At 31.1% G+C, this 22,863-nt stretch overlaps 1 protein-coding gene across 1 annotated transcript in view; it reads right to left on the bottom strand.

The window, feature by feature from the left end:
- The window catches only part of LOC132757773 (uncharacterized), a 40,985-nt gene that overhangs the window by 104 nt on the left and 18,018 nt on the right, over positions 1-22,863 (bottom strand). The window contains exons 13-31 of the mRNA XM_060749160.1: positions 22,546-22,594; positions 22,126-22,240; positions 20,902-21,003; positions 20,290-20,453; positions 19,104-19,259; positions 18,174-18,680; positions 13,639-13,717; positions 13,182-13,242; positions 12,159-12,244; positions 9,726-9,856; positions 6,658-6,821; positions 5,890-6,113; positions 4,629-4,714; positions 4,318-4,379; positions 3,609-3,780; positions 2,831-2,906; positions 2,326-2,404; positions 1,065-1,113; positions 504-618 (exon numbers count right to left, since the gene is read on the bottom strand). Coding sequence (XP_060605143.1) covers positions 504-618; positions 1,065-1,113; positions 2,326-2,404; positions 2,831-2,906; positions 3,609-3,780; positions 4,318-4,379; positions 4,629-4,714; positions 5,890-6,113; positions 6,658-6,821; positions 9,726-9,856; positions 12,159-12,244; positions 13,182-13,242; positions 13,639-13,717; positions 18,174-18,680; positions 19,104-19,259; positions 20,290-20,453; positions 20,902-21,003; positions 22,126-22,240; positions 22,546-22,594 — 2,477 coding nt within the window. The remainder of the gene's footprint in view (positions 1-503; positions 619-1,064; positions 1,114-2,325; positions 2,405-2,830; positions 2,907-3,608; positions 3,781-4,317; positions 4,380-4,628; positions 4,715-5,889; positions 6,114-6,657; positions 6,822-9,725; positions 9,857-12,158; positions 12,245-13,181; positions 13,243-13,638; positions 13,718-18,173; positions 18,681-19,103; positions 19,260-20,289; positions 20,454-20,901; positions 21,004-22,125; positions 22,241-22,545; positions 22,595-22,863) is intronic.

The following is a 22,863-nucleotide window of genomic DNA, read 5'->3' as shown; positions in this document are numbered from 1 at the left end:
TATTCAAATTTAACTGTGTACCGTTCTTCTGCTATATTTACAGAATTGTTTGCAATTTTATAATTTTATTACAAATGATATGTTGATACAACCCTTAAAATTGGTAAAAACATTTTATTCAGGGGAGAGTCTTGATAATTTAAAAATGAAGGCCTATATAATAACTAGCGTAGACATTCGGCCACTTTGAACAAGATTTATGCACCGCCTATACAAAATATTAGGTAATAACTAGGAAAAAGACAGGTATGCCTGTTATTTAGTGCGCTATATGTTTATTTCTTTATAATTCCATATTAGTGCCATTAAACGCTAAATCAAGAGGTGGATCTGAATAACCTGTGTCATCAGATACTATAAGAATTAGTGTAAATAATTCAGAAACACAGGTATGTTAATATTTCATATTTTTTTCAAATCAAAATAGTACAAAAAGGTATACTGCTGAAATAATAATCTATCTCAAGGACCAGTAATATAGCAAAATAAATAGTGAAACATACCAAATACCCGACAACAATGATAGAATCCAATCGTAATAGCCGTACCGAATCATCCAGATAATAATACACAATATAAGAGATAGGATGATCAAAATAATTAGATGAATAACAAATCCTGAAAATATAATGTGTTTGTAAAGAGATATTTTACATTGTCAAAATATGTAGTATTAATTTAGCAGCGATTAATTAACGCATGTATATTGATTAGATAGTGCAATATGCTGTGCAATAGCTGTACACTTTATATACAAAAAATGCGAGAATTTACTTCTATACACAGGTACACACTTGACTATATGTAATAAAAGGCCTGTTTGTTTGTTTGTCCAAACACAATTCGATGTTTTAAATGTATGAAAATGTTCATACTAGGTGTTCATGTAAGCAAGTAACATGACATTTTCACTGTAATATAATTTTACAAAATGCAGAATATATTACAAAGAGAGAGAGAGAGAGAAATGGAAACTATTTTTAAATAGTTGTTAATTCAATTTGTTAAAATGATATGCTGGTTATTTCATTATCTTTCATATGTAATTTAATAGAATTTATTACCCCATGTTATATATGCAACTTGGTATCCGGCAAACTTGATACTTCCAACCTTAAAATAAAATATGTCTTTCAGTTTCACATTTGACATTTAGCGTAGTGTTTAAATTGCAAACATAATAAAACTTGTTATATCAAAGGTAGGTTCAACGTACATGTAAATGAAGTATTCAAACCATTATTAAAAAAGTTCTCTCAAGTAACAAGAGTAGTTACTTTGTCAACACTGTTTGTTTACGGAGGTACCCTGAACTCTTGATAATGTCCATGCCTAAATATCTAATAAAATCGGACTTAAACCACAAAATAGAATAAATTTACTTTTATAATCAACATAGTCTAACAATATACATTTTAATTTAAATATAGTTAAATATAGTACATTGGCAATTATACCATGGTTAAGGAATACTCGACTAATTGTTAATCGACCTTATAAATGAAGTATAGGCACAATTGAATTACAAAACAGAAACTTCATCCCGAAGTCCCTAACAGAACAGTGTGAAAATTTTAATATCCTTCGAATTCTACATCTTTTCTTACTTTTCGCATTCCTAAACCTAAACATGTACAGATAGCTTTAAAAGTGACAAAGAAAAATAATAGTATCCACATCAGTAGTATGCATTTCATCTAATAGTATATTCAATTGCAATTAGTGTTTTCTTCATTTGTATTTGATTAATTTATACATACAAAACTTATGCCGTTAGAACAATAACATCGTTACTTTATGTCTTAATTCTGATGTTTGTTTTATGTTTCTTACGTATCAATCAATGTGTCCTGTTTGATATGCATGTATTTATATTCCCCTCGAATTACAACTGATAAATTATTACAGCATTTGATTAATATCTTATTACTATGTCCTGCTTTATCTCATATATCAGGTGAGGAATTAACTTAAAATCATTGACTTTCTCTGCACTCCTGTTTCTATATTGTAATGCAATTTGTATATGTACATAATCCAAGGCATAAAATATTGTTTACATTAAAAAACAGGTATTTACAAAAATTTACAGGGGTCGTTTAAGACAGAGAGACTGACTGGAATAAATAAATTCATTACTACTTTAAAATGCTCGATTAAACCGAGAACAATTGATAAATTGTCAAGGAAGTAATGTTTTTATTTTTGCTACTGTTACAGTTACAATAAATTATGTATATGTTTCGTTACTTTTTATTTCAGTTTTATTGTTTTTGTCATCACTATTATTAGACACATTAATCACGATAGCAAAAGTAAAATTACCAGTAGATTTTTGTTTTCCAGAGTCGATCTTGGAGGTATATTGTTATGAATTCGTTTGTAAAGGTCAAACAAATTCGTTCTGAAATGAAAACCGGAAAGAAGTCAGGTTTATAAACTGAAAGGGTTTAGTATTGTTGTTCATTTTCGAGTGTAATCAATTATATTTGTTGACAGTTTGATGTTAAAATTTGACGTCAAGATATATAGTAACTCTCAGCAAAAATATGACAGGGATCATGCAAGATTACTTTTATATAAAACTGTTTTCGTTTTTATTTCTTTATTAAAATATGTTCGCTTGTTTTATCATAATGAACTAGGTATGAATACTGATGCTTTTATATCATACTTGCTGCAATAAAACAGTTTAAAAACCAATGGCTACAACAAGTTGTTTAATAAATCTTTATTTTTAAAGACTAATAGAGAAACAATAAAATTGGTGCATATACATTTATGTATATATGGACAAATGGAAATGAATTTATTTTAGATATTGTCTTACCTGTACGATGACATCATATGTAAAATTGTGAAGATATTTCCGATATATGCCGCACAAATTGAACAAATGAAACAAACTGAAATGTAAAATGAGGGGCTGTTTTTAAGAAACATTCTATTGAACGTGTATAAAGCTATATCTGATGTATTATTTTATATATAAAAGAATCACTATAGAATTATGTTGTTTTCATAAGCTTATGGTCGTTTCTGGTCAGTTCTGCAACATAAAATGTGTATGTCCTTTAATGTATTAGTCGAAAATCAGAATAAAATCTTCCGGAACGAAATATTCTTTTGCAATTGTGTAGGTTTAGCTATGACGCAACTCGCTTTCAGTAAAATATACTGGCAAATTTTATTCACCTTGTATTTTTTTCATCACAATTTAAACAATAATTTTACAATCCACAGACAGGAAAGGTACCGCTTTATACACTTTAAATCAAGACCCGTATGATTGACAAATATAAAGTCGCACTCAACCTATGAGCTAAAGTATTATATGGCACAACTCCATATCTGTGGCTTTTTCCAACGTCTGTGATTTTTCTTGCGGGGTCACAGTAAAAACAATCAAAATTAGTGTTAAAATGACATACGTATAGCTCTTTGCGGATATAGGAAAACATATTAAATAATATAATTTTCATTGAACAAGATAAATATAAACAATACTAAATTTATAAAAATTTAAAACAAAACACCTTACAGCGATTTATAGCAAACACGACTTAAGTGATTAATTAATCTCTTGGTATATTTATGTTGTAACATACTTCTTATGTCAGATATAAGAGACAGGGTGATATTTATCCCTTCCCTTTCGGCAGATATGTCCTTGGATTGGTTTACTTGTGAAGACATTTCTATCTGATCTAATTTTTGTTGCAGCAAAACATCGGAAGCGTTGAAAACTACTATTATCGCAGCTGTTATCTGGACTGTAATCTAAAACAAACGGGTTTTTCCTTTTAGAAAAATGTTTTTTTTTTATATTAAGAAAATATAGTGAAATATAACAAACTGAAAAATTTAAAAATTGTTAATATTAATTGTATTTACATATATTTATAATCAAAATATACAGAAAGAGAGAGACAGGTATACGACATGGATACAAAATCATGCGGTGATTTTGTATGTGATATGCTATATAACTTATCCGTATGGACTTCTTGTTAAAAATAAATAGCAGTAACTTTTTCAGTGTCTCAAAATAACTTGGGAAGTCATAAGCAGATACAGAGCCTTTATGAATCCACATATCCCTATTAGATTTGGTAATTATGATATAAAATTTTAACATCAAGGTCAGGAAGATATTATCTAAGCCAAAACTTTGCTCATGCACCCCTCCCCCGTCATAAAAATAAGTAAAATGTCAGATTCTTTCTGGAATATGCATCATCATTTATCGAAATTTTGTAACCCCCATTGACAAAACATGAAGCCGCAGTAGGTACAATTTTACAAAAGAGCTTTTACCTTGTATATAACCATCAGTCCAATAACCATGACAGAGATCATTCGGGCTGAGTATCTAAAACCTGTTTGATAATATTATGAAATCATTTTATGAATATGAACAGCTTATTATGCAAAGTTTATTCAGAATTCAACTAGACAACCTTCTTCATCAACATATAGATGACAGACGAATTAATGACAGAAATATCTTACGAAGTTACAAATTTAGAATTGTGTTTCTTGAATCTGTTCAACATAAAATGATATTCAGGAACAAAACATTCAAAACATGATCACGGTATATTTTTATTTCAAAGAATCATATTTACCTGGTTCACGTTTATAAATCCAGTCACTAACGAACGTTTTGACTTTCAAACATATTTTGTCTTTAAGTAATATTGGTTCATCCTCTCTGTAAAATAAACATATAAAATTGCTGACAAATTATGGCATAATAGGTATGCTCTTTACCACGATGAAAGAAAATAGTTTATGTTTGTGATTTACAAGTCAGCTTCAAAAGCACTACAACGAGTGTAGGACAAAAGCCCTCCCGGACAAAAGCCCTCCCGTCAGAAAGTGAAATGGCGGACAAAAGCCCACCCGTAAAAATGACAAGGCGGACAAAAGCCCTCCCGTGAAAATGACACGGCGGACAAAAGCCCTCCCTTAAAAATTACAGTGTGGACAAAAAAGCCCTAAATAATAGGGCGGACAAAAGCCCTCCCGCAGCAAATACATATAATATGTACGTTGAATAGTTTATATTTTCTTTTCAATGCACTCAACATATTAAAATTGTAATCATGAATATTTTTGTTTTCCATTGGCATTTACTGTGTTTGTATGAGCTTGAGCACATTCCTGAGAGGCATCTGAATAATTAGTGCTAAAGTCTGTAGGTGCATATTTATTCACGTAGATATGAAGGTTTACTCCTATGTGAAGTTAAGATTAATAGAGTAATAAATGATGAAAAGAAGTTAAAGTTATCTAACTTTAAAGTTAAAGACATTAATAATGTGCCTTGTAATGAATCAATTACTTTTCAAAGTGACTTTGATTTTAACGACATTTGTGTAAAAAGTTACCTCATTAAACATTTCAGGAAGGTATATTTGGAGTAAAAGGTGGCTCTAGCTCATACACATACTTAGGCCAATTGAAAATAACAATAAATATATGTAACAATTTTAATATGTTGAGTGCATTGAAAAAAACACATGTATTCAACATACATACAACGCATGCAAGTCGCTAGAAGTGTTTTTTTATGAAACTATCGTATTGTTAAATGTTGGTTTTTAAGAGCTCAATTTGAAATAGTTTGTAAATGACGGAAGTTGTTTTGAACAACCAGATAAACACTTAGCCTTATTCCAATGCAATGCTTCCAATTCAAATACTGCATTCAAAGAGATTCATTCAACCACCTTACGTCAGTAGTTATGTTTCAATGCAAATGCATTTTCCCTATTTCAATCACAATGTGGTAATTCTTACAGTCAAAAGAATGGTGTATGCGAATACCATAATAAAAATGAATATTTAATTAATACAATTTCAAAACGTCAAAAATGTACTTACATGGGTGGCAAAGGAGGTTTAAGTAATTGCTTTACATGTTTTGCTTCAGGCGAGTTCTTTACACTGATTGATCTTCTAAGTACTGATACTTTCTCCGATGACGAAAACAGCCTGATAGATTTTTTACGCAATATTCTAAGTACTTGAATAGGTAGACTTATTGCAAGATATCCAAGACAAAGGAGATTTGGTATATCTCCAAATAGTAACGCGAAACGAAATCGCTGTAATGAGATGTAAAAAAAGGAACAGGTGAAAATGGCTTTAAATCATCTTAAATATTTCTTCAATTTGTAAAGCTGTTTTAACCCAAACAACTTTGCATCTAAATGTAGCTTCTTGTTAATACAATATTTATAATACTGCACGTTTGTAGCGTCGCCTTTCATTGTAACGTGGCCTTTCATTAAATGATCGAAACGCTTGTATTATTAGTTCTAAAATGTTTGACGGTCGTGTTAATATGGCCCGATATAAACGATTGTTTGCATAATATAAGTCGACCTATTTGTATACTACCCAGAATCTTCATAACGAATTTATAAAACAGCCCATGACAAAATGAAATTTCTTCGTAAATTGACAGTATCGTGTATATGAAACTGTATAAACGTCGCGTTTAGCCAATGACAAGTTGTGTTACAAAAGTGCAGTATTAAGGCGTATATCATTCAGGTCAGGTTACCCATTAAGGGAACAAGTCAATTAGATATATCTTTTGTCTGATTTCAAAAATCAATTTAATCAATCAATATGAAAACTGCTTACACCCGCTAAATCACACTCAGTGTCCCGGTATATTTGTACAATCAGAAACATCCATGCATACGCTGTTCCTATTGCATACCCTACGTATGATTCAAAAGCGAAGGCCGAAAACATCGGAAAATAGTCAATTCCTATAACTATCATTGCTAACACTGTTTTGAAGACTGTAAATAGAAAACAAAAATCCCAAAACAAAATATATGCATACAATTGTTTATTGATACGTTAAAACGATTGTGAATATAATCAGAACTTATATACGGACAGTAGTATAAACGTTTGGGTTGTCAAAAATAGCGTTTTTCGTGCTACCTTTTTTCGTGTAACGTGCGTGCGTATATCGTGCAACGTGCTTTTGATGAAACGCTTTCTCAAGCGTGCATCGTTTACAAGCTTTGAACGTTTATTGTTTTCCGTGTATCGTTTTTCGTTTATCGTGCGTTTGAGAGCGTGCGTTTGTTATCGTTTAGCGTGCGTATGCGTCCGTTTATCGTTTGGTCCAGAACGTTTGACATGTTTGAATAGCGTGCGTCTGCGTCTGTTATAAGTTAAGAACATATAGTCCAAGCAGAATGATGGTCAACTGTATATGATAATATTTAAGAGTTCTTTTTTTTTCAAGTAAAATCGTTTCTAAAAATAACATAAATTTAGTGTTTTTAACTCTAACATTCGATCTAGTTTGTGACCCTTAAATGAAGTATCATGAACACCGTATATCGACGCGCGTTATTCACACCGGAAATTAGGAATTTGATTATATTTTACAGACACCAAAGATTTAATTACTCTTCAATTGCAAAGTTGTTGTTATTAAAACATTTTTTGAAAAGTAGCAGACAGGGTGTAAGACAATTTTTGCAGAACTATCAACAAACGGGGAATGTAAATGTACTAAAAAGGTACAGTATGATTGTTTTCGTTTGTTTTGAAAAATTATAGGCAACTTCATATGATTGAACAATATAGTACAGTGTACTCTACTTGTTGTTTAGTAAATTTAGCTTGAGAACATTACAAAAGATTGTGTCAATTAGCGCATTATACACAGATAAAAGACTCCATAATATCCCCTCGACATTGTTTTCAGAGACACCTTTCTTATTTGTGAAGGGTAATTAACGGTCGGGTTTTCTGTTATTGTAAATGTGTGAAATTCAAAGGACCAATTTAACCTTTTAAATAAAGATCAATTGCTATATCAACAAAAAATAATAGAAAAAATAAATGTTTGATGTTTAACAATCAAAACTATTTTAATTTACTAACTTTTTTGTTATATATGAATATAATAGGCAAAATATTGCCGTTGAACGTTTTGAAACGTTTGGACAAAACGTTTTATTTTTCGTGCGTTTCAATGCGTTAAGAGAAAGCGTATATCGTTTCGCGTACAGTATATCATTTATCGTTTTTCGTTTTGCGTGCGTTTGTGTATTTCGTTTTGTATAGCGTGCGTTCAACGTGCGTTCGTTTTAAAGCGTGCAACGCGCGTGCGTTTTTTCCCGAGCGTGCGTTTTGGGTTTAAACTGAAACGTTCACCCTACTGTATATATAATGAGGGACAGTAGTGGATTATCTTCCCTTGATAAAAACCGAGGTTAACCAAAATGTAAATAGGTCCAAATATCTGGAATCCTTTGCTTTTATCGTTGAGTTTTATGTAAGACAGGTTGATATGTCTTAATCAATTATTTCCACATGCATCAACAAATATGTAAACCTTAAGAAAAAATTGTTTCATTTATGTCAACAGATTCTACATCTTATCGCAATATTTAATCTGAATATTACAAATGATCATAATTAGCCCTAATTAATTTAGTTTGCTACAAAGAAATAGGCGATTAAGTCCGAGTAATCCAATTATTAGGACCTATCTATTTATAGGGAGTACTCAGGGGAGGTTATTCACTAATGTCCCCCATTAAATATCAATATTTTCTTGTTTTAACGCTTCAAGCAATGTAAAAACTGTGTTGTAATACTATTACAACACAGTTTTTACATTGCTTGAAGCGTTATTGAACACGCATAATACGAGTATTGTGAAATTTTACTAGATGTATGTGTAAGTCATATACAGATAAATTAAATATTGTTTAGATAGATTTAACTCGCAATATCATAATGTTTAGATAATAAATATTAATTCATAGTTCATCTTGTGGGTGCGCCATTGAGTATTTCATAGACAATTATACTACTTAAAACGCAATTTACAGTCATTCACTTCTTGTTATCTAAAGGGGCGTATATACTAAATGTAGTAAAGTGGACACTCTGACTTTGTGAATAAGATTGAATAGTGTCGGGATCGGATAAGTACATTATTTTAGATAAACATGATTGTGCATGATTATTGTTAACGTGAAGAGGACAGAAGATAAATATACTGCACTTAAAACAAATAGTCTAGAAAAACTTTAAAAGTTTATAAATATACGAATCAGCCATCTACAAATGAGTATGAATAGACATCAAATCACAAGCACTTTTATATTTTGAGCGTGGGTCATTTAATGAGTTTTCCGTACTTTACGTAGCATATCATATACGTGTATTATATTTCATATGCTTTCTATTTTAATTAATAATATCCGTGTCATGCCTCACTTTTACAAATACATTAACATGTATATACTTGTGGCAATGTGATGTTTAATGTACTCTTATACAGAACGTTGATGGTTAGTTTGATCTTTTGAGAAGTCTGTTTTATCAAGTCGTATGTTTCAATTTAGGCCTACGCGCTGTTACTTTAGCACATCGCTTTTCAGATTACACATTTGTGGTCAACAAATTTGAGAAGCAATGTTGAAGCAAAAAGAAATCGACTTCATAAGAGATAATATACGAAGAATCTCTTACTGTTCAGTGGAACTTTTAAATGAAAAAAAACACAAGTGTGCATACGATATGCTATACAGTAGGGTTATAGTTCTGAACGCGAGAGAAAGTCTTAGCTTTATTCATTTATTCTAGGCCAAACATCCTCTAAATTGCTATAGATTTTTTTGAAAAATCTAGAAATATTCTAAAAACTGAATGCTCTTTTAGTGGGCTACCTGTGACATACGGTGGTCCCTCTAGTTGGACGATATCATTTTCAAACACAAGTTCAGCTGCCAAATACGCAATGGATCCCCATGCAGCTCCATACAGAAAACGATGAGACTTTCCTAGAATATTCATCGGACTAAAACAAAAGATAAAATGTGGACAGGTGAAATGTGTGTTACATTATGTATATTCAAACGAATTGTGATAGCCACTGACAACAACAGACAAAAATAATGTTCCTTTAAACCGGCTGTTTAATGGCAATTAAAAGTACATGTGTTCCACAAACAGTTGTTCTTTCCTAACAACAATTATAACTTGAAAGTGAATCTTGCACTTTTTATTGGCGGTTTTGGCTCCCTTAATTAATTTAAATAAACTTATCAAGTAGAGAGATAATTATTATATTAATAGTTATATTTTACTTGATTTGTCTTGATCAAACGATCTAATATCGGCAGTGTTACTGTGGAACACTCCGCTTGTCTGATTACATGTGCATCGCCAGACCTAACCTGTAATCGTGATCAGCCTTTTTCACTTGTATACAGCATGGAAAATCTGCACATCATCGCAGTTTTTTACCAAGCTCTATCTTTTGGAAGCTTAATACGTGTATGTTATTATTCGAATGAGCTGTTCCAAATTTAATAGAAGACATGCATTATTTATTACACATATTCACCCAGGTTAGGGCTTTCCTTAGCCTAAACACATCTAGTATACGCAAGTCCAACAATAACATTCCAATGCTCAGGATATCTCACACAGAATTAAAAAGGGTCTTTTGATCAATACACAGCTTTATCGTTTACAAAAGATTTTTAAAATCATTTATAAGGACATGACGATAAAGTTATCAATATTTGCATACTCTATCAACAGTTATCTATTCTTATCTATGATATTGTTAGTTACAAAATCCTCAGCTAAAAGAGGGTGTTTTTCATTGGTGGAAAGACTGGCGGTTATGAAATTTAAGGACAAATTTGTAATCTTTAGTTTACTTGTCTCTAAGATTAAAGTTGTATTAAAAATATTTATACAATCGTAAACTAAATATCACAACGTTATGACCAAAACAAAGATATATCAAAATACAAAAATATACAGTACATATGATTTCATGTACAATTTATTTTGTTGATAATATTAACAACAAACCCAACTTTTTGTTTTTCAGCCTTTACTTAAACATTCGATAACTACTCACTCGTACTTTATTTGCCGTAGCTTTTCTGTTTTCTATGAAAATGAACGATATTTTTGATCAACAAAAAGATTCTCCAGAGCTGATATGAATTGCGAAAATTAATATATTTAAAATGCAACATTATCATAAAGAATCGCAAAACTTTTAGTATAATTATTTTTTGTGCGTAATAATAACAAATTAATTTATTCATAGTTATTCGGCGTTTGTTTACACCGGTAGGTAAATTTACCGAAATACACCCCAATTGACTACCTCAATCTGAAACTGTCTCACTTGATAATCAGTTTCATTGATGGGTTATGCAAAATTGAGTTTAGTACTTATTATAAGATAAATAGATATATTTCTGTATATATGGAACAACATTTATATTTTACATTCCACATTTAAAGTACATTGTAAAATATAACCTGTGTAGGTGTACGACACGTAGCCATGCCAGTAGGCTTAACTAGTACCTCCACCTCATACCCCTAGTATATACAAAATACTAGTCAAGCTGTGCAATTTTTAATAGAAATCCTTTTTTTTATAAAATACATAATTATAACTTTTACTAGTTAGGTTATGTTTAACTTTTGATTTAAGTCTTCTATTATTCATTTTCATTGCCAGATAGATAAGAAGGCATTATAAATAGTATAGTTCAGAGTTGATATGTTCCATTGATTGTTTATTACAGTTTGTTTTCTTTCATAAATAAAAGATATAAACAACAAAAGATTTTGGTGTTATTATCATGACTTAATAATTGCAGCATTTTATGCACAGAAGTGCTTTTACAAAATGAAGGTCAGATACATATAAGTTAATATTATTTAACAATAAAATTCAAGTTGTCAGCTGATTGTGGCCTTTGCAGTCTCTAAATTTGGTAGTGTGGTTGGTTATTATCAGGTATTGACTTTGAAACCAGTAGTCAAAAGTCACGGTGACAAAAAAGCTTCTAGCATCTATAATAACATGACTAATTTGTTGACATTATAGGAGCATACATGTTTCAGCTAGCCTAAGTTTAGACAACTGTCATAGATTATACTAGTAACCACCAAATATATTTCAATTTAGACATTTATATTGTTATAAAGTATAAATAGCATTAATTTTGAAAATATTCTAAAGCTATGAGACATTTTGCACTGAATTTACGCCGATTATCTTTTTTAAAGATATTTCTTGTTTTAAATAAGTACAGGTGATTGTGTAAATGTTATTTACTTACTATATAACACCGGGACGTCCGTGTAGTATATTCAGCCATTTGTTCTTTCTAGGGTGTGTCCATGCTAGTAACAGTGTTGTTAAAATCTAAAACATATATCAGAAGATAGGTAGTTTAATAGCTATATAAGTCGATTTTAATCCTAATTATGTTAAATATCTTAAATGGACAATCAATCTTTCAATCTGGACAAAACAATTCATTACTTTTGGGGGGAAAATGAACTGATTCAAAAGGCAACAGTATATACCATAATCGGACGGCACTGAGTGCTGCCTCACTTTGATATGCACTGGTCGCTGGATAGAATATGTTTCCGCCAGTAGGTTTAATGGTACAATGTCCGTTAAAATGACTGCATATGCTATTATTGCGTCCAGAAATGTTAACTAAACGGCCACTTTACCCGAAAATTTTATACCAGATGAATAGCAGTCAAACTATCTTCTTTTTTAAATTAAACGATAATAAAATAAAAGAGAAGTGTAGTAGATTAGATAATTATTGTTTTGTAAGAACGGCTATATCTTGTTTGTTTGCTTAATGTACAGTATGTACGGACAGACCATGTTTGATCTTTGTCGTAAAATATAACACAGTTGTTATCTCAGGGGGGCTATGGTTCACAATATTTGTTACTTCTCGGTTTGACACACTATGTTATATTGAATATAATAGGCTAGTATATTTTATGTATTTTGATCATTTGATAATTATCATACATGTTTGTATAGAATAGGAGTCATGTTGGCTCATTTCTAAAATGAATAAAGCATACATTTATTATCACAGGTAGTTGATACGGTTTGGAAGTTTTATAAAGTTTGATATTATAAGTAAATTAAATTTGATTTATAAGTTTTTTGTTGTTTGTTTTTTGTTGTTTTTTTTTTGTTTTTTGTTTTTATAATGTGCTTATATTCAACTATTATCTAATTTTAAATGGATCTATGGATCTTTTAAATGATTATTGGTGATTAAGTAACAACTTTGAATATATGAATATATTCTTATCATACTTACAGATGGTATCATAAGGTATAAATGAAACGTAGAACGTGGCACCTTTGTAATGCATTCTCCCCTAAAATTAAGATAAAAATGATCACACATCTACAAAACAATAAAAATCATATTAAGATAAAAACTGATTTGGTTGTTTAAATTTAGTCATGTGACCAAATTAATTACCATGAGTTGACATTTGATACAAACTTTTGTGAAACTCGTCCAGGAAGAAAATGTTATTAAAGGTTCGTTTTAACCGCATTTTGCTGAACTCTGGTATCAAAATGTAATGAAAACTCAATCGAGATTCCAAAATATCAATGTAGCAAATTTGTCATTAATGTCACATATACTTAAAACAAATCGAAAATCAAACTAATAGGAAAGTTCGATCATTCTTAATCTTGAGAAACAGAAACATGAAACTGCTTATTAACAAGAAATCTTTGATTACAAACAATTGCTAACTTACGTTTCCGTTTCGTTTCCTTCTTGTCCTCTGTGCGTGTAAATGTAGCTTAGGATTTCAAAAAGTTCTGCCATTGTCAAGTCTGTTTAATGCTCTCTCCTTTTTTTCTCTCTCTCAAATTTCAAATGGCGCAGGATTTAATCCTCCTCGTAGCCTTCTTTAATAAGATGAGGAAATAAGTTATACTTTCATTTTGTTTGTTCATTCATATTCGATTTGACAAATGTTAACATTTTAAATTTATAAGCGGTACAATGTGCATGAAATACCGGTTTAATGTTAAATAATCATCTAATTATCTGAACGCTTATCCGCTTTTTCTTATCGGCGGAAACACTCATGTAATGCATATGTATTTTATTAATAGGCAAACAGAAGAATGCGGAACAAAATTTCCCAAATCATTTCCAATATTTTGACTGCACTTTGATAACAAACGTGCAAAATTTGCAATCTACTGTGCCGCTATGATAATGTGAGAGTGACGTTGCATTTTTTGCGTAAATACTATACGAAAGTTTAAAATATCTGTCTGAAAAGGTAAAACAGGTTTTATAGAGGCGAATATAATACAAGACAAGAAACCGATTTTGATATGTCTTGATGGCAAAGTTATCAAAGTCATTGGGATGCAATGTAACTTAAATTTTATCACGAGTTCGATCTTACAAGTTGTAGAACATTTTTTCTCTTTCTTTTCTTTCCTTATTATTTTAATTTTACAATAGATGCAAACGGATTGGAATATGAAGATATTTTGTTTATCATCTCAAATAATTTGAATATACCGGTAATTAAATTTTTTATCCTCTGTTGTATGTAGAAGTCATAAAACTTGCAACTCAATATTAGGTTGCACCCACATGCTAGATGTTAGTACATTGAAAACAAAAGAAAAACGTGAAATGAGAAAAAAAATAGAAAATAACACAACACTTATAATCTCTACAAGACAAAATACAACATGTTCGTATTTGATTGTTATTATAAGAAATATTTTTGGCGAGAACCTTCCTTGCGGACATGAAACAGATGCACTACACTGAAATCTTTACAAAAGAAGTTTTCTTCCGATCCCGACACATACTATGTCACTATGTATATTTATACAAGCATACACACGTAAGACACTGTAATAGGATATCAAAGTATTAATAATTATAAAGAAACAAATAAGACTATAAATGTTCTGTTTATATGTGTAAAATATATATATAATTTAAAAACCAATTATTAAACTAAGTTCTGGAGAAAGGGGGATCCCTCAGAAGCATTAATCATAACAAAATTACATGAAAATTGCAGACTCGGTTTTATAGAGTCTGTACATGAGGGATAATGGAAAAGTGTCACAGCCTCCAAGCCCTTTAGCAAATTACATTTTCAACTGTATACATGTAGATTACACCCATTTATCTTGTTTTCACTGTACTATCAAGTTAAACAAGTATTTACTTGCTGTGTAAAATTATCTTAATATGTCAATTGTGATACATTATTTATAAATGAATAAACAATAATTGCTTTACTTACAGAAGCTTCCTCAACGCGTATGTCGTCCAAAGGAAGATTTTTTAAAAATAAAATCATTGCTTTATCTTGAATATGTTCATGCACATGTACGATGCGGTGAAAAGATATGTTCAAATTGATATAAAGGTAAAATGTCCTATAAACAAAATTGCAATCTTTATCATGATAAACGTGACCTAAATACCATTTATTTTAATATCTATTAAATGTATAGTAGGTTAACAAAATCACTTCCCTTCCTGTGCTTTTAGAAATAATACAAGTTGAACTTAAAAAGTTTGCCATAAATCGTTCTGTGATCGGAAGTTACAGGTGTTTGTGTTCGCTATTAACCATAGTTATTGAATTATAAAGTCTCACAATAAATGATACAGTGATTTCTTTTATCCATTGAGAAGTGTGTGTTTATAACAAATCAGTTTGTTCACAATAGTTGAAACGACTGAATGCAACATTGGAATATTGTCCCACAAGTGTGCAATATGCGTTCCGTGACATATACGGTCCCACACAGCTCCATCAAATTGAAGGTCATCTTCAAATAATCGTCTATGGAGTTTTTTCTGCGACACACGAATAGAAATTTTGTCACACGAGCGATGAATGTTTCTGTCTCTAAGAGCCAATTTCTTGCTTCAGTATCAATTAATAATATTTCGTGTTTACTTTGTAAATATGTTGATGACAATTAAACAGTTTGTGAACGAGCATTTGAAAGACAAAAACCTCATAATCATTCTAATTTTCTGAGAAACTCTTTTACTGTATTTCATACTATTTGTTACAACGGTTTTGTGTGTCCGGCATCACAACCGTTTTGATTTGATGCGTGAAGCCGTGTCCATAGAATGTAAAAACTTTACACTAAAAAGATAAATATGAAACATTTAAGTAAAATGAGTTTTTTTTTTGTATTTATTTTTTCTTTTATTGATAAGTTGATAGTGTTTAAAACTTGTAAAATGAAATCAAACAAATAAAAAGTTGTTTTCTTGTTATATCTTATTAGTTTATACTGACGAGCTATGGAAATCTAACTTCATACTCGCATTTTAACGTCTCGGAACTGGAAATGATTGAACAACCTACAGAGAGAAAAATTGTAAGATTAAATTTAACATTAAGTTCTTGTTTGTAAAATTGATGTGTATGAATCCGTATTGTTTTAAATTCACACAGGAATATGATGTTTGACAAATTTGTCAAACATACCTTTTAATTAAGACTTCGTCATTTGATTACACATCGTTCAGTGTTTTTTCAGCTGCATTGACATTTAAGAAAAAAGATTATATTTAAGTTCGTTTTGCAAAATAATTTGTTGGTGACATTTGAAAGTATTTGATGTGTTTTTGTAAGGAATATCATTCTTGTACAAAATCTATTACTTCAAGATTTTAATTTCTAGTGCATATGTTTGTGCTTATAATTTACAATTTTTAAAGAAAATTCCAAAAATTAATACATGTAGTACACTCCGTCTGACTTACTAAAAACATATTGAAACAAAAATTATTTACTTGTAACTGTTACGATGTTTCTTTCATCACAGACAGAAAAAACTGAAATTATATAATGAATAATAAAGGTATCTGACTTTAACATTTTGGAAAAAAATCAATTTAATGATACAAAAAATAGAAACACGTCCTTTTTTCGTTGTTTATTTCCATATTATTTTATGAATATAAATAATATGTTTGTCAAAAATGTCATGATACTGTGATAACGCATGAATTATATACTTGTGGGAAAGGCCAGCTTTCAAATGTTGTTAAAACTTGTGGCCCAACCCGTTTTGCTTTTATCATATAGACATACAAACCAACTTAAATAGCAAATTAAAACAGCACTGGTTCAATTTAGACACCATCAGGGTCTTTATCATACCTAAAGACATCGTTACCGTCGTCTCTGAAGACCTTTGTCGATCTTTGTCGATATTTTAAGACATTATCACAATCGTCGGTTTTTCTTAGTTAAAACAGAATAAATGTTTGTAAAGAATGTCATGAATTAATGCAATAACGCATGAATTACAGACAAAAAAACTTCTGAAATAGAAAAATAAAAATAGCACAAGTTCCATTTAGACATCATCGCCGTCTTTATCATATCAAAATACATGTATATCATAAAATGATTGCCATCGTCATTATATCTTAAGACCTTTGTCGGTATCTCTTTAGACATTATCGCCGACAACAATTATCACCGTTGTCGGTATCTCTCTAGACATTATAACCTTCGTCGATAACAATTTAGACATTATCACCGTTGCCAGTATCTCTTTAGACATTATCACCGACTACAATTATCACCGTCGTCGGTATCTATTTAGATATTATCACCTTCGATATCTCTTTAGACATTATCACCTTCGATACCTCTTTAGATCGTCATCAGTATCGTCATCATAATCAACATTGACAAAACTACATGTATAATGTTCTATTAAAATGAACGATCTGCCTGGGTCTTTGGAATAAAAGAAATAAAATCTGCAATTTATCTTTCATAATAGACTAAAAAAGTATGTAAAATTAAATAAAACGAAAGAGCATTGTAGAAATGTAAAAAAAATCAAGAAAAGAACATTTAAGAAATATATAAAAATAATATCATTTATTGTAAAGACAAATAAAGTTTAAAATATAACAAACATCTAAAGCTTAGATAAAATATTTCAATCTGATTCAACTATATTACAAGAGTGTAATTTTAAAAATAAATTTGCCATTACTAAAAACATAATGATTATATTTATATATAAATTGAAAATAATAGTATACAATAAAATTATATTGCTATGACAGTTTTTATCAAGCTAGAATTCACCTTAATAATATAGAAACAAAAAACATTAAAGTATTTAACTTTCCGACTTTGGAAATTGTACGAGCAAGGCAGGATTTTACCCTTTTAAAAACCAAGCGGTGCCTTAAACTGGCATCATTCATAAACATAAGTATGTAAAAAAGTTCTTATAGTATGTACAGTTTATAAATTAGTACTTGGAGTGATATTTTTTGTTGAGAGTGATGAGAAGGCTGCTTTCTGCCACATACCCTTTGGGTTTTTTACTATCACATTGTTACCAGAACCTTTATTTTCATCACTCTCTGTTTGATTATTCTGTTCGTCAAAATCTTTAGCAAATGCTCCGGTCCCTTCAGCCATATCCTTTTGAATTTGCCTCATTAATTTGTTCATACCAAACAGTGCGTTCCAATTTGCCTGTGCCGCATTAAATCCTCCATTCACTTCAACTGAGATATCATTGATGTCGGCCTTTCCATTGTCTGTATAAACTGTATTAATTGATTTTGCAAGGTTTCCCATGGTTGCTTTGTCAAGGTTATAATACCTTGCCAAACGTTCTTGTAGCATTCTCATATACTGCATATATGATTTTCTGTACACCCTTATGGTAGGGTTATTGTGCAAAGTGTATATCAAAAACCATCGTGCTCTCGCTCTTGCGTTGACAGGTTTAGCTTTGCTGGATTTACCTAATATACGAATATAAAGAACTTAATATACAATCAGGGTCAGGTGGCATCATTATAATCAGTTCAAATTATATTTCAATTAAAATTCAAAGATAAAATATATCTTTGGTCATCGCTGTTCCTCAGCAGGTTTGGAAACAAAACTTATTAGAAGATGTCTGTAGAAAATATAGCATAACGTAGCTGTCCTTTTTAATATTTGACGATAATGTTAAAAGGTGTACATAATGTATTGACTATTTAACCAAAACGTGTCTCAATCTTCAAAATGCCTTGCATAACTTTTTATGTAATTAAAATAGAAAAAGAGAAACCCTACAGAACGCCCAGAACAGCAAAATTGACAATGTCGCACGGTCGGTGTGATTAAGTATGTTCATGGATGGTACGTACTGGAGAGTAAAAGTTTAGAATGTTGTTTACCTTTACCGTTCATTTCAACAGCTGTATGATTGCTATCACTTGACTCTGACGAATTTTTATCCTCATTTATGTGAAGTAAAATTCTCAAAAACATGACCAGAACAGGATGCGTGTGAGCACATTCCACATGTATAAAGCCACAGTAGTTTGCAAAACCTTAAATACATACAATTACAAAATGTACTATATGAGCCGCGCCATGACAAAACCAACATAATGAGTTTGCAACCAGCATGGATCTAGACCAGCATGCGCATCCGCGCAGTCTGATCAGGGCTTACAAACCCTATAACATGTAGAAAAAATGATAGCGAACAGCATGGATCCTGATCAGACTGCGCGGAATCTGGATCCATGTTGGTCGCAAAACCATTATGTTGGTTTTGTCATGACGCGGCTCCGTAATGGATATTGGTGTCAATCAGCAACTTCCGCGTGACTTAAGCCACAGTTAAAACCATAACGTAGAAAATCAAAATACTGGTAACTGCAAGCTACCGTCCACGCCCCCACCCAAGCACCGGCTTCAGCAGAAATCAATATTCAAACATGAAAAATGTCGTATTACTTGTCATTTGAAGCGAACTAATAGGTATTGGAATATAAGCTATACATACATGGAAGTACAATAATCTCATGAAGCTATCTTTAAAGATAGCTGGATGAATAAAAGTACTTTCGAGTCTTTGATATTAAGTTACTAGTTTATAAATTACAATAATCATTTGGAATACTTCTACTTTCAATAACATGATAAAACGTATAATTATACTTTTACAACAGTAAAGTTAAAGTTTTGATGAAACATTATTCAACATAAAATGCATCTGAATTACATCATATCCGACAGAACTTGTTAGAACATATTTTATTTATCTGTTTTTGAATGAGAATGAGTACAAAATGATGACTTTATGTATATCGCCTTCTACTATCCCTCGTTTTAGTTAGGAACATTTTGCCAAAAATTGGTCGCTAGATTCAATACGAACTTCTGAGATATAATGACTATCAAGAGAAAAACAAGATATGTAATGAGTTAACAAAATTGTATATGACGCATGTATTTATAAAAACTTTCAGTTATATACTGGATTTAATTAAGAGATGTTTTATGAATGCTTCCGCTTTGAATATATCTCCTTCAAAGTAATGCCACTTTAAACAAAATAACAAGAACACTTACCGGGATCAAACATCTGGAATCGCCTTGGTAAAGCGCTGTTGTCCAAACGGGGAAGAAATATTGCCCCGATCACGATCGATTTAACGATTCTTAATAAGCATGATAGAAATCCAACAAAGATATTGTAGAAGAACATGAAGAACGTGAAACTGAATAGCACACGTCTGGAAAAAGAAAGAAATAAAAAATTTAGTTTCAACTACATATATGTTCAAATGTTTTTGAACATAAAATTTAAAAAAAATGTTTTTTTTTATCTTATCACATCTTTTGAAATATGTATGGCTTTGTAGCTTATATATTTGTATTGCCTTCAATTATTTTGATAAGTGATATTAAATGTCAGACATCAAGAAAAGATGAAAATCTATTGCGTCCTAAATGAGAAATTATCAATAGAAAATTATAATATTTGTGACAGTTTTCTGTGTGGACCTCGTTTTATATTACAAAGTGTACTTTAAAATCCGTGCAGAGTAAAACAAGTATGGTTAAGAATATAGATATGCAAAAGCTGCATTGTTGTAATATTGGTGCTATAACATTTATAAGGCCAATGCTATCTCACATATATGGACCATTTCTGTGCGAGAAATAATCTAATGGTTTTACCTGTTATCAATTGCCAAAAATTCCCCTCTTCCTTGTAAGAATGCAAATTTGGATAATAGTGTCTGAGTCAACATTATAATAATTGTCATTACCGCAGCTGGCCTGTAAATGGAAAACATTGTGTAAGGTTGAACAATACTTTTAGTATATCTTTACACTGGATGGTAAAATGTCAACAACAACAAAAATGATTCAATAATGTCATACACATTTTATGGGAAGTATTTCAGTAAAATTATTCAAATCATTGTAAATGATATAAACAATTTAAATCTTTCCCTCGTCCATTACTAGAGAACAGTGTTTACATATCTGACATTCATTCTATATCCATGTCATATAAATATAGTTAAGAAAGTTTTCAAAAAAGCTTTACAAGCTTCCTACTCAATCCGTAAATTTTATTTTATGTAATTTATCATGTACATATGTGGATTATAAATAAACTAAATATAGTTAACGTAAATAAACTGAAACATGTGTCTAAAATAAAGAGAGGTTATCCCCCAGCTTGCTCGTGACGAGTGGCAATTACCCCTGTTAGCAATATTATGTACATTTTGGGGTTTTCCCAGCTAATTACAGTTACAGATTTGAAAAAAAAAACAACAGATTTTACTTATCTATTGTGACCAGTGGTGCACCGTGAAGCTGTTACAGTAAAAGTTTGTTTGTACCGGTGGATTGGCCCCTACTCTGATTTGATTTAAATTTGAATAACAATAGATTCAACCACAAACTTAGACATGTGATATCTTGTTAACAAATATGTTATGGTGTAATTATTGTAATCCGAACGTAGCAAATGTTGGGTTTTCCGAACTTATCCCCCGGTAAAATGAAACTTTTACCGGTGCACCTCGTCGGATAACCACGGCCGAACCATTAACATTTATATTACGTCACATAATACTCACGGACATGCACCGGGCACGGATCACGGACGCGAGTCACGGAACGCGTACCAATAGAATAGCGGCCTTAATCAACAGTGGTTATCCGGCGATGCACGGCGCGCTACCTTTCATAATAAAAAAAATCAATCTGCTGCGCTTATTTTCGAAGCAAGTTTGTCACCCGGATTAGCTGGGATTACCCAAGATACTAAGATTACATGTATTCCGGAGTACATCTATTAAACTCGGTAGATTAGGTACCTATCCATTCATTCATTTAACCGTATTGTCAAACTTATCCGATGAGTAGAGTTTTAAATAAACTAACCAAGCATTGAAAAGAACTGTCAGCATCCACTGATAATACCCATATATTATCATTGTAATTATAGTGCACAGGGCAACAGCAATGATCAACAGTATGATGAAATGCAAGACTAAACCTGAAATAGATTATTTATTCATGACTACCAAATGAAAACAACATTAAGTGTGCAATACTGTGTCTTTTTTCAGGCATTGGAGAAAAGAGAAAATGCTCGCGTGTTGTTATTACATTGATTTGGTTGCGGGATTTAATAGGAGGTTCAAGGGTGTAGCAAGAATCAAATCACATGCATTCGTATTAATCTATATTCCAAATACTGACCATAATAATTTGTTCTAATTTAATAATGTGTTGAAACTTTTTATCAAAAGTCTGTGAAAAGAATAATTAAATGAGTTAATAAAAGAATGACATTTTTACCCCATCCGATGTAGGCCACTTGATACCCTGCATATCGCATACTTCCAACCTTAAATAAAGAAAGATAATAATTATAAGAAATAGAAAGAGCATCGAATCGCGAGGCTATCTGATTTGTACGAGGGGGCGTATCCCCCCGAGTATTAATCAGATTGCCGAGTGTTTTGATGCTCTTTCGTATCATAATCAAACATAAAAACACGTTTCCTGTTGCCACAATATGAAACTCCGGGAAAAAATAACCAATGAACGAGCATCTGAATCTGATATTTCTGTCGCTTTCCCTTTCTCTTCCATCACAAAAAGTAAACCCCAGCA

The sequence above is a fragment of the Ruditapes philippinarum genome, unplaced genomic scaffold (genome assembly GCF_026571515.1).
Source record: "Ruditapes philippinarum isolate M1 unplaced genomic scaffold, ASM2657151v2 ctg6_1_1_1_1, whole genome shotgun sequence".
Lineage (NCBI taxonomy): Eukaryota > Metazoa > Mollusca > Bivalvia > Venerida > Veneridae > Ruditapes > Ruditapes philippinarum.
Note: the sequence above shows the minus strand (reverse complement) of the source record. Positions and strands in the feature narration are given on the sequence as shown.